Source organism: Macrobrachium nipponense, chromosome 31 (genome assembly GCF_015104395.2).
Source record: "Macrobrachium nipponense isolate FS-2020 chromosome 31, ASM1510439v2, whole genome shotgun sequence".
NCBI lineage: Eukaryota > Metazoa > Arthropoda > Malacostraca > Decapoda > Palaemonidae > Macrobrachium > Macrobrachium nipponense.
In genome coordinates this window covers 11310165-11323610 of record NC_061093.1, presented here as the reverse complement: position 1 = coordinate 11323610, position 13446 = coordinate 11310165, and the positions used below count along the sequence as shown (strand labels likewise).

General features: G+C 48.0%; 1 protein-coding gene across 1 annotated transcript in view; it reads left to right on the top strand.

Moving 5' to 3' along the window:
• LOC135206760 (peroxisomal multifunctional enzyme type 2-like) overlaps nucleotides 1-13446 on the top strand; it is a 198689-nt gene that overhangs the window by 99575 nt on the left and 85668 nt on the right. The window contains exon 10 of the mRNA XM_064238256.1: nucleotides 9698-9821. Within this exon, the coding sequence (XP_064094326.1) occupies nucleotides 9698-9821 (124 nt within the window). The remainder of the gene's footprint in view (nucleotides 1-9697; nucleotides 9822-13446) is intronic.

Below are 13446 nucleotides of genomic sequence, written 5' to 3'. Positions count from 1 at the left end.
GATGAGACTGGCCTCTTTTTGGAAAAAAAATGCCTTGTCAGACGTACATCACAGAGGAAGAGGAGAAGCTACCCGGGCATAAGCCTATGAAAGACAGGCTTACGCTCGCACTTTGTTCGAACACCAGTGGGGATTGCAAGGTGAAGCCCCTACTTGAGTATCATTCGGAGACTCCTCAAGCCTTCAAGGCCACAAAGTGCTAAAGGAGAAGCTTCCAGTGATATGGAGGGCTAATACGAAAGCCTGGGTAATGAGACTTTTGTTCACTGAGTGGGTAAATTTGTGCTTTGGCTCGACAATGAAGAAATTCTTGGAAGGGAAGCCCCTCCATCTGAAATGTCTGCTGGTGTTGGACAATGCCCCTGCTCACCCTCCTGGCCTCGAGGAAGATATCCTAGCTGAGTATTCTTTTATCAATGTTCTTTATCTTCCGCCTAACACCACCCATCTCCTCCAGCCCATGGACCAGCAATGATATCGAACTTCAAGAAGCTGTATACGAAACATCTTTTCAAGAGATGTTTCGAAATCACCAATACCACAAACCTCACCTTGCGTGAATTTTGGAAGGAGCATTTCGATGTTGTCATATGCATCCGACTCATCGATCAAGCTTGGCAGTAGGTTTCGAGGTGAACCTTGAATTCATCGTGGAGGAAACTCTGGCTTGATGCCGTATCCACCCGAGACTTTGAGGGATTCGACGTGGGTGAAGCTGGTGCAGATTCAGGAACAGTTGACGATTCTGAAACTGTTTCGCAATCAGATCTTGACGAGATCGTTGTACTCGGCAAGTCCATGGGGCTGGTCGTTGATGAGGACGACATCAATGACCTTCTCGAGGAGCACCAAGAGGAGCTTATGACGGATGACCTGAAGGATTTGGAGGCCATGCATCATAACGTCATTCAAGAAGAGTTCTCTAGCAGTGGCGAGGAGGAGGAGGACCCTGTGACAACGGAAATAATTAAGGATGCTCTAGCTGCTTTTCATAAGGTGCAATCATTTGTAGAAAAGAGACACCCCGAAAAGGCTTACACAGGTCGTATGCTTGCACAGTTCAATGACGTTTGCCTGAGTCGTTTCAGGAACATTGTGAAAAGTAGGCAGAAGCAATCTTCCTTGGATAGTTATTTTTTAAAGAGGCCATTAGTAGGAGTAAGCCAAAAGGAAGATCCAATTGATACTACGAAAAAACGGAAAGTTGAAAGTGGTGAAGAAAATTAAAATTTGTTCCGACACGGCATACAAACCTTCGGTCCTTTTACAATAGGAAGGTACTAGCGGCAGCTGGATAGGTCGTAAGCTTTCGAACAAGGGGTTCGGTAGTTAGCTGCTTGTCCGACAGGCGCGCGGCAAGCGCGACTGGGAGGTAAACAAATCACTTTTGCTTTCGGCCTGCTGGCGTGTAGACTGTATCATCGCTCTCTGCCCGCTTCATCGTCGTTGCTTTCGCATGGTTGTGTTTTTCTTTTTCAATTTATCTAGTGAAACTGAATTGTAAGTACAATCATTTCATATTTATTTCCATTGAATTCAATTGTGAATTAAAGGATCTTGGTTTCTCCACGCCCTCCGATTACTTACCCGAGTGCCGGGACTGAGGGCGTAAGTGCGGGAATTCATTTTTCCCAGAAATGATCCTCGTATTGTGTATGCTCGGTGCTGAGGGCGGGAGAGCGCTCGCTCCGAGATTATATTTTGGTTGGAAATGTGTAGATGAAAATCGTAAGTAAGTGCCCTTTCCCTCATTTATATTTTTTTTTTACCTGTATGCTCGTTGCCGAGCGAATGCGCTCGGCACGAAAACTTATTTCTGTATGGAAGTGGAATCGCAAGTACAGTATTCTTTTTCATTTTTCATATATTTTATTTTGATTGTAGCAATACTCATTTTGGATCAGTTCCGCTCTTACCCGGAAATTGATCCTTTCCCCTTTTTATTTGAATGAAGTGAAATCGCAAGTGCAGTTCTTTTCATTTTCATATTTTATTGAGATTGCATTATTTTACTTGGATCATGTTTCCGCACTTTCCTGTGAATTGATCCTTCCCCTTTTTATTTTCTATGAAGTGAATCGCAAGCGCAGTATTCTTTTCATTTTCATATATATTTTGATTGCATCAATTCATTATGGATCAAGGTTTCCGTTCATAATCGGGAATGGATCCTTTTACCCTTTGAGCCTCGGTACCGAGGGCGCAAATGCGCTTCGATCCGAGCCCTTATTCATTTTGAAGTGAATCGTAATGCAAGATTCTTTTCATTTTATTTCCTTTTATTATGATTGCATAAATACTATTTAGTTTTGGTTCAATCCGCTCAGTCAGGGAATTGATCCTTATGCCCTTGCATTCGGTGCCGAGGGCACGATTGCTCTCGGGCTCTTAGATTATTATTTTTGTTGGGTACATGGGTGCTGTGCGGGGTGGGGTGGGGACAAGAATCCCCCCCCCCACCCCCCCCCCCGCTAAGAGGGGTCAGCTCCCACAGAATGGCCCTTCCCCTTCGGGGGGGGGAGGTTATCTTGGTTCTTCTCCTCGCCCGATCCGTCGAGCGCGGGGGAGGGCACTCGGTGCCCGATGTTCAATTGTATTCGGGGTCTTCCGCTTGTTCGGTGTGGGGCTCACCCCCCCGCGCGAGGGGACTTCCCCCCCACTAATCACTACTACTGTTATTTCCGCAGGTGCTACTGCCACGAGGGTGGACCTTGGTGAGGTATGGGCGTCCTTCGATTTGCAGGGCGTGCTAGTGTCCAGGGGCTGCGGTTCTATGTCTGGGCCTACTGCGGTCACCCATGGAGTGGTGACCACGAGAACGATATCGACTCCAGGTGACAACGTCCCTCCTCACCTGGTGTACTCGCCTCACGTGGTAACAGTCTTGCCTACAGCCGCTGTGAAGTGCCGTTCGCCGTACCGAGAGGGGGGCGTGCCGCCGCCGCTCGTGGTTGCCGCGCTGCCGCGACCACACTTCCGCTGCCCTAGAGCTCGCCCCTGGACCTGCCGCCGGTACCAGGATGTTGCTGGCTGCTGCTCCACTTCCTGTGTTTCCGGTGCTGCCTGCCGTACCTGCCGATTCTGGGCTGACTGTCCCTGCCGTTGCTGCGCTGGCTGTTCCTGCCGTTGCTGCGCTGGCTGTCCCTGCCGTTGCTGCGCTGGCTGTCCCTACCGATGCTGTGCTGGCTGTGCCTGCTGTTCCTGAGATGCCCATACCTGCTGACGTCGTCCCTGTTCGTGGTGGTACTACCCCAGACTTTGGTCTGTCTGTACAGGTGCGTCCGGGCCCTGTGGCTTCGGCTACAGTAGCCCCGGCTCCGCCCTGGATAGTAGATCTTACGTCTGTCCTGAGGAAGCTGACGAAGAAGAGGAGGAAGGTGTCGTCGTCTTCATCTTCTTTATCGTCGTCGGCTGCCGCCTCTTCCCCTTCGACTTCTAAGGCTTCACAGCCGAGGAAGAAGAAGGTTGCCTCCTCCCTCCTAAGAAGTTTCACCCTCGGGAGCTTTCTCGGGACATACCCGTCTCCCACCATCGGGGGACGGGAGGGTTTCCTTCCAGACTGGTCCTCCTGCTCCTTCGGGAGCGGGGCCCGTCTCTTCTTCCGCAAGGAAGAAGACTACGGGGACCAGAGGGGTACCGGCTAACACCGGTACTTCCTCGCCTGGTGTCAGTGGTTCTGCCACTGCATCAGGGTCCGTCTCGGCCTCTCGTTCGCGGGAGGTACCGAGTGTAAGGTCGCCTACCAGCGACCGTGCAGCCAGGAACCAGACCTCTGAGCCCGCTCAGCGTCAGGTTCACGGCACTTAGCGGAAGACTGGTGACAGCCGCTCACGCGACTCTCACCAGACCAGCTCTCGCTTCTCGCGGCGACCAGCTTGCTACCCGGGGACGTGACGGTCACGACCGGCCACGGCTGAGGCTGGGAAGAGGTCCCCCCGTTTCCCATTCGCCGGTGCCAGCCACGGCTGGAACCAGCGACGTGACGTGCCGTGAGGACAAGCACCCGGTTCCCTCCACCGTGACAGTGGAGCCTGCCAGGTCGCCTGACCGTCGCTCTAACAGAGAGCGATCGGGTACGGCAACCAGCACCAGCTCTTCTGACACTCGAGATCGGGGCCGCTGCGCTCAGTCCAGCCGTTCTCCACAGCGAGACTGTTCGACCAGGCCTGCAGCTCGATCGCCACCGCGGGTTGACGATCGCCTGCAGCCCTCGAAGCCTGCTGGTTCTGCCAGCGAGCGAGGAGGGAGCGTCAGGTCTGCCTCTCCCGTACCTTCAACCTCCTCGGGTTACACCGGGAGGAGCGAGGTATTGAGGAGTGATCGTGAGGGGTGCGCCCCTCATGATCCCACCACGACGCCCTACGTGCCAGGCACGGTTCTTGGACCGGCCAGGACGTATGCGCAAGTGGATGAAGAAGACCGAGAGGGCTGTCGCTGTTCCCCCTTCCTAGGAGGAAGGTTCTCGGAATATGCTCTTGTTCGAAGGGCTTAACGGTCCTACTCTGCAAGATGCTGTGACTTCCGAGATCCAGAGGAACTTTGCCGAGGTTATGGCGCTGATTCGTCAGCACAACAACCTCCCGGGGAGGATCGCCACTCCCACCAGCAGAGCCACGTCTCGGCTCGAGTCTTTTTTGGGGCCCGAGAGGGAACCCAAATCGACGGTGGGTCTGCCGCGATCGGAGCTTGCCGACTGTGTTGAACCAGGTAGTCTCTCGTCTCCGGACAAGAAGGCTCTCTCAGTTCTGGCCGGTCGAACAAGCTACTTCCACCTCCTCTACTGCGACAGAGGCATTTTTACGTGTCTTCGGACACCGTATTTGAATACCCCTTCGGTCCTCCTGAGAGGTTTCGACCTCGACGAGGACTGGAATGAGTCGGAGGACGGTATCGGCTCTCTCCTGTCAGGTGTCGATCAGCCCCACCCAGACGACGTTCACAGTGGCGGCAGACCCTTACCTACAGTATGAGTTCGTAACCCTCCTCGGGAAAACGTTTTATCCTGACGATACGTTTTCCCAGGCTCTGAGAGGCCATCGCTGTAAGGCGATGGCTGCTCCTTTTCTTCTCCAACTGCTAGTTCCGCTGGGAAGGCGAGCCAGTATCCAATTCCTCCCCCATTCCCTCTCTCCTTACGGCTACGAGGGAAAGGGGAGGGAGGGATCCTACAGAGATTTCTCTGCAAGATCCCATGTTAGGGGCTGCGCTACCAGGGGGGACCTTCGGGTCCTACCTGACGTAAGCCCCGGTCGTTGAGGAGGGATCCTGCCCCTTTCTCGATTTCTACGGGAATCGAGGACCACCAGCCGATATCGTTTGACGAATTCGGTGGGGGTTTCGCAGAGTGCTTAGAATTCTACGGAATTTCTAGCGCACTCAGAGTGTTCGAGTTTTTTACGATCTCCAAACACTTAGGTGAGACCACGGTCCAAAGTGAGCGAGAATCCCCGATAATTGTTACACGATAATCGGGAACCTCGCTTATGCTCGAATTCCTTGTAATTTCTAGCGTTTGGAAGGAGAATACTGCTGCTGAAAGAAGAGTATCTCACTGTAGGCGATTAACCTGGAATAGAGAAGAACGGACGGGAACTTCCAGTTTGGCTTGAACTATCGTCTTCGGTATTCTGTTCACCATTGAAGCTTTCCTTTGGGAAAGACTTCTCCTTCACTCTCTTGACTAGAGAACGAAGGCGGTCGATCTCTAATCCTTATTCTCATTCCTCGAGGGGAAAAGAATTTAGGATGGAGGTCGTGTTACAGAACCTACAAATATACTACGTATATTACCCTCGCGACATGATTCTTTTAACAGTTGAATTGTCCGGGGGGTAGGCACAGACCGTAGTTAACTCTACGGTTTGTGACCGAGACGAATTGTATCTTAATTGAACTGCAACTCGGGGTTGCCTGCAACCTCCCAGCAGTTATCAGTTTCGATTTTAGATACTTGGTATTGTCATGACAACACCAAATCAGCTTTTGTATTTACCGAAATCCGTTTCGTTTAAATATAATTGCTCGAGCGTATTCTTTATGCTCGATGGTTCTAGCCGAACGCATTCCTTCGTGGAAGGGATTAACTGGCAACTCAGGATGACGAGTCACCGAGAGCTACTGCGTATTGAGCTGCCGTCTGCCTGATAGCAGCTCAGTATCAGCTAGGTCTCGGAGATGCACGGTCGGTTACGTCTCTCTCTCCCCTGGTTTGATTGACTACCGAACCGTATCTCTACCCAACAATCATGGACTTAGGTCTCTGATTAACGGGGATTCTCGCAATAATGAAGGACCATCTACTGCTGTGACGCTCGATTTCATCGCCTTCGACATTGCGAGAATTTTCAACAGAGATATCTCTTGGACTCTTTCATCTTTCTGTTTACCGCACGGTAACAGAAGTCTGTACTAGTCTCCCGCTGCATCGCACCGCGATAATGCGAATGATTTTTGCAGACATCTGAGTTTGTCTTCAAAATATCTCGTATTCGTAGGTGTGCAATTATTCATTGCTCGCCCCGAATTAACAGATGTGTCAGAAGACATCGCCTACTCTCCGACCTGACAGCTCTACTTCCAAATGTTCAGCCCAGGAGAAGCAGTTCTTCAGGCAGGTATTTCCCTGTGTCTTCATTACTGAAAAGCGCTCCGCTTTTATTGCAAGCAACGCTACGATCCTCACCGGACAGCAATGAATACGGGTTAGCGTTCTCAGTCTTTGTAGCACAGGTTTTCAAATCTTGAGAATCCTTCTCTCGGTTCAGCTGTGAAGACGTAGGTTGCATTTTCTGTACATCTTCGTCTTCAACGACACATAGTGTTGTTTCTCTCCTTAGCTGAGAATCAACTATACTATGAGATATCTTGCCATCAGGGACCTCGGTCTCTAGAAGGCAATTGACTTTCGCCTGTTGGGCACATGCCTTAAGAGAATCATCACCTCGCCTTCTGGCATCGGTGACGAACAAATTATTTGTTTAGTCTCTTGGCATAACCCTTTTAAGGCGAAGGTCACGTGACTTGCTCGTGTGCTTGGACAACTTGCCTCCTACCGAACGCAGTCAGTCGGCAGCTGTCAGAGCGCCCAAGTCAGTTACGAACTTCGCTGTGGACTTAGTTCGGTTGTTCCATAACAGTCTTTTCTTCGTCCTAACGGCTTGTCACAGTACCCATACCATCGACACCCACCATTGAGTGTCGGTGTCCTATCCACTACCGAGAAGAAGAAAACTTCACTGCATGGGGATAGGAGAATGTGAGACACTTCGCTGCGGACGGATAGACCAGTATGGGTACAGGACATCACCGAAGTCGAGAAGAGGGATAGGTCATACGACCATTCCCTTCTTTTCCTCTGAGGTAATTGCATGACTTTTCCTGCGAAGTCAAGCATCCAGGGGATGGGGATTTGTGACGCTCGATTTCGTACCGACTTCGTAGCGAAGACTCAGAACCCTTCGGTTCCTGACGATCGGTTAGAGTCCTTCACAATCCCCTCCCTAATGGACTTCACCGCCTTCGATGCGAAGGAGATGCTGCTTTGTCCTGTGAAAGCGCGACCGCGCTTTCTGAAGAAACTCGACATCCCAGGCAGAGTGTTGAAGACTCTTCGTCAGCACCAAGATGACCTAGAAGTACACTCCCTCGAGTTACACAAGAACTTCTCCGTGGCGCAGGTACTGAAGGCAGGGGTCTGGTACAACCAGACCACTGGCACCTCCTTCTACCTTTTGGATATTGCCCACAGGTCCTTGGATCGTTTTCCTTGGGGAGCCCCGTGGTGGCTGCTCACTCGTTGTGTAGCTAACCCAGGACCCATAGCATGGCTGAACAGCATCGAGTCCTGGTGTGACTGTAAGAATAGATAAGTGAATGAGAGAGTGACTGCTTCTCTTCCTATCTTTTTCTCCCCCCCCACCCTCTACCTGTGGTAGAGGGATCACGGTCATCACCTTGCTGGATAAGGACGAGATGCAGGTGAGCTACACGACAGAGCCCCATCCTATCCCTTTCACTAGGGATGGGAGCGAATATCCACCACTTCCTCCTACAAGGGGGGGGGGAAGTAGATGCCAACAAGAGACAAACCATAACTTTATGTTGCCTCTTGCAAATAGGAACTTGTTCTTGTTTGCTGGTACGAAGAGATACGCTTGCCTCTCTCTTAGTACTTGGTCCAGAGGTCTGACCATTGATCCTGCGGTGCACACCCCGATCAATCGGACAGAGGCTTGGACCCTCCCTCCCTCGCTCTTATGACCAGGGAGGCATTCCAAGGTTGGGCGAACACCAGTCTGTTCACAAAAGACTCAGATTCTTCCCACCAAGAAGTGAGTCTTCCTATTGTAAAAGGACCGAAGGTTTGTATGCCGTGTCGGAACAAATGACAATTTGTCCAAAATTGCATTTTTCCTAACTATACAAACCTGAGGTCCTTTTACACATAGTCCCACCCCTCATGTCCACCCCTCACTCTGCAGTTTTTGCTTGGGCCAAAAGCAAAAGTGATTTGTTTACCTCCCAGTCGCGCGTGCGCGCCTGTCGGACAAGCAGTTAACTACCGAACCCCTTGTTCGAAAGCTTACGACCTATCCAGCTGCCGCTAGTACCTTCCTATTGTAAAAGGACCTCAGGTTTGTATAGTTAGGAAAAATGCAATTTTGGACAAATTGTCATTTTGTAAAAAAAAAAAAAAATTAAAAATCAAAAGAAAAAAAAACTAATTTTTAGGTTTTTTTGTAAAGTTAAGTGTTACAGTTTTGTTAATGTGTTTTGTTAAAGTTTAGTCTATGTTTCCTGACATTTTTAATGTGTTCGTAAAGTTAAGTGTACGTACCACGTAACAAATTTTTTCCATTTGTCCTCCTCCTCTGTCACCACTTTCGGGAGATAGCCTCACTCGAAAGGTAAGGTTCCACATTTTACTACATATGTACGTATGTACTTACAGTATTTCTTGTATACCATGTACACTAATACAGTGGTCCCCCCGTATTCGCGGGGGATGCGTACCAGAATCCCCCCGTGAACAGTTAAAACCTTCGAATGTTTGGAAGCCCTATAAAAACACTAAAACAGCCTATTTTGTTGGTTAAAACTCAAGAAAAACCACTAAAAATTTTCATACTTGTTTTTTTTAATAGATTTATCACAAAAAGTGCATTTTATGATGAAATTGATAAAAAAAAAACCATGAATTTGTGGATATTTCTCATAGAAAAATACCACAAATGCGCAAATTTTCCCCGAATAATGCGGGGAAACGTTCCCAAGAGAAATCCACGAATGTGTAGTCCGCGAATCTGGAGAACGCGAATACGGGGGGCCCACTGTACACTTTATTTACAGGTACTATGTAGTACATATTAGTAGTACGTAATAAGTTAGGTATTGAATGGTCCAAATTGTTGTATTTCATTGTTTATTGGTCAATTTAGCTTTATTATAAAATTTACTGGGGTGTTTTTGTAGGGCTTGGAACAAATTGGGCAGTTTACATGTAAAATGCGGTTCAAGATATGAAAAGTTCAGGTTATGAAGGCCGCCTTGGAACGGATTAATTTCGTAAATCGAGGTACCACTGTATATGGAATAGTGCGTGGAGATGTATTAAAAGTGGTGGGAAATTATTGATTTTCTAAATTATTTCATTTGTCATCTTGCCATGATTTTATCACATGAAATTGTTTATTCACAGCTTCTTCATGGTGAAATGTATATAGAAATTGTGAAACCTTTGCCAACATCTGGTACTCTACATACAGGAGCTAAAGTTGCAGATGTATTAGACAAGGGCTCAGGAGCTGTACTCATCCTGGACTGTAAGTTTATTTGAATAGCTTTGTTAAAGAGGGAACGAGAAGAAGTTTCACATTTATCTCTACTGTAAGCATTTATTTTGTTTTTACAATTGTAGATTTTTGTAACTTATTTTGTTGCCAACCAGTTGTACATATCTTTGCCCAACACTCAAGTTGGTCTTCATCCTAAGACACCATTCCTGAATACAAGCAGTCCCTGGGTATTGGCAGAGGTTCCGTTCTCGGCACTTGTTTGAAATTATTTTATCGTTATTAAGATATTTCAGATAATTTCAGTTTGCAATTGAAAGTTAGGATAGATTTGCAGTCCTAATAATCATATCTGAGTAGGAGTAAACAACCATTGAGGACTGGTTTGACAAAAAAAGTGTACCATTCTTTCAGAAAAGAACTACCACTGAGATATGGGTAACAAATACTGTGAATACAAGATAAGACCTCCAATACAGTGAACTGACAAAACCAAATGGTGTATGTAAACAAATTTCAAGGAGGAAGTGAAGAGTGCAAAGTAGAAGTACAAACCGCTCAAGTCCATATTTGTAATATAAAATGATATGTGTTCTGCTGTTGAGAGCACCTTGCTGCTAGTTCTCTGTGTTAATATCTTAAGTACAATTATTTTTATTGACCACTTGGAAATGTCTGTGTTTCTATAAGCATTTCCTTTTATTTCAGTACAGGCAATCCCCAGTTACCAGCATGTTTGTTATCAGCGAACTGGTTTTATGGTGCTTGTCTAGTGCCCATGATTTCCGGCAGTGAAATGCGTTGATTTCTGGTTATTGGCACTGATAATCGGGCATTGGCGCCAATACATACCCAATGTAGGCACTATTAACCAGTTATCAGCGCCAAAATCTGGTTATTGGTGGTGAAAACAACAAAAATCGGCGATTTTCAGTTATTTGCGATTTTTCCTTGTGAAGCCATCGGAACAGAACCCCCACCGATAACCAGGGACTGCATGCTATCAATGAAAATGAGAGAATGCCGATAGTAGTAGTACATTATAGTTTGCATTCTTCACTTCCTCCCTTGGTAAGTTTTAAGGGACATCACATTTTTCCTCAACAAAGTAACTAGTGCTCTGAATATTGTTCTTGAAATTCTATCTGCTGGAGGATAAAACACCATCTTTCATGGCATGGTCTTCCATTCATCAGGCTTGCTCTTCATCTGTTTATTTAGGAGTTTTCTAAATGTTGACCATTGACAAAAAAGCATGTTGCTGTCAATTTTTATACCTTTGTTTTTTAACACTAGACAAGACGATTGTACTCATTCCCATTCTGGAAGAGTATCCAATAACATCCATGAAAAGTTCTCAAAACTTTCTAAAGATGAAACCCATTTCTCAAGATAGTCATGGCAAGTGATGTAGTAATTATCCACTTCAAGTAGGAATTTCTTCTTTTCTTGAGATGTGACACCATCATTATTTAGGCAACCATTCACTCTATGAAAAATAAACTTTTTATCTATTCTTTCTTTTGTAATTGCAGCAAGTTCTTTTAAGCAGCATAGCAATTCAGCATTGTTGTTTTATGAATAGAACTTACCTGGCAGTTATATATATATATAGCTATAGTCTCTATCGGTCCGGCAGATTTTTCAAAACTCGCGGCAACCGCCGAGTGGTAGGTGTCCGGTTAGGTGGTTAACAACCCTTACAGGGTGGTACTTGGAACCATTCCCATTTTCTATTCCTCAGATCATCTCTGCCGGTTGGACTGTCAACATCGTTGTTAGTCCGCCATCGGGTTTTTTCGCTCGCTTCCCTGTGTCGCTGTATTTCTACTAAATTGGTGACGTATTCTGTGGATTGGCAATCGCTTTTGGCTTTATTTTGGTTTATTCTTTGGATGATTCTTTGATTTGAGATGTCTCGGAAACAGTTTCGAGTGTGTGTGAATGAGGAGTGTAAGGTGAGATTGCCGAAGGCTTCGGTCGATCCTCACACTGTTTGTATGGGGTGTAGGGGTTTTGAATGTGCCTTGGATAAAAGATGTAAAGAATGCGAGGGTTTGGATGAGAAACAATGGTTGGATATGAAACGCTATGTGCGTAGATTGGAATTAGATAAAGTCAGGAGGGCTTCTAAATCTAAATCTAAGTCTAGGTCTGGAAGTGAAGCTAGTGTAGACCTTTCCATTCCCTTAACCCCTGTATTATTAGAACCTGCTCCTGAGGTAGTAGCTCCTTCTCCTGTAGGAGGACCTGTAGCTACTTTGGATGACCCTCAGTACGTCAAGATGGCGGCTGAGATGCAAATTCTTAAGGAGCAACTTGCAGCCTTAAAACAAGGTAAGAGTGAAGGTGAAATAAGTGATAGTGCTTGTGAAAGTGCAGTGGAGGTGGCGACTGATCGATCCTGTCTTGCCCCTAGGTCTAGACCTCTACCAAGCTCCCAGGACCAGGGGAGAAGGTACGTCGATGACCGTAAGGGGGTAAGAGGAACTGATCCTCTGTCAGCCGTCGCCTCAAGCAGTCCTGTTGCGTTTTCCCTGGCTGCTTATGACCGCCACAGAAAGGGCGTGTCGGAAGTGGTAGCGTCTTCTCCGAGCCCCTCTCCTCGACGCAGATGGCAGTATGAGGAGTCGAGACCGCTCAAGAGAAGTTGGAAGCAGCGTCCTGATCTGACGCGTTTTCGTTCGCCCCATTCGAGTAGATGGAGTAGCCCGGAACCGTTTCCTTCTGATGATGGCTTGGACGCATCGCCTGCGAAAAGGACGAGAACTAGAGAGGATGATTCTCCGCAGGACGCATGGAGACATGAGAGATCTCCTCTTCTTTCAGGTTACGGGGAATTCTCTAGAGAACCTTCTCCTTCCTCCAGCATACCTCGACGCCCGTCTCCTTCGGAACCGCAGGACCCAGCATCGGTAGCGAGATCGTTCATGGCAGTCATGCAAGAGCAGTTGACTTCGCTAGTAGAAGCTTTTAATCGCCCTCCTCTACAGTCAGGCAGACGTAAGGATGACAGGCTGCCAGTGAAGAGATCAAGGGAGGAAGCACCATTTCAAGACGTTGAACAACTCCGTCCTCATGATGTCAGAAGGTTACGATACTCTTCTCCTGCTAAACCTTCCCTCGATTCTCTACGCTACGTTAAATCTAGCTCTCGTCGCCTGTCTTCTCCTTCACCTAGACGCCGAGATACGGACTTGGTAGCTCGGGACGACGACACCTTCAGGTCTCCTCGCCATGAGAAAAGCAGCGCTCGTTCCCGACAGTCTGTCGCTCAACAGCACGAATCCGAAGTGGGTCGGCAGGACGCATGCAGCGCTCGCGAACAAGACGCATACAGCGCTCGCGGACAGGACGCATCCGCTGTTGTACGTCAGGACGCATCCAGTACTTGTCTTCAGGATGCATCCAGCACTCGTCATCAGGACGCAACCAGCTCTCGGCGACATGACGCATCCAGCTCTCGACGCGAGGACGCAGCCAGCCCTCGGCGCCAGGACCCATGCATCTTGCGACGAAAGGACTCTCACAGTGCGCTAGCAAAGAACGTATCCAGTTCTCGAAGGAAGGACGTATCCAGCTTCCGATGTCGGGAAACATATAGCGCTCGAGACAAAGGTGCAGCAAGGGATCGGCCTCAGGATGTACCAGCCGT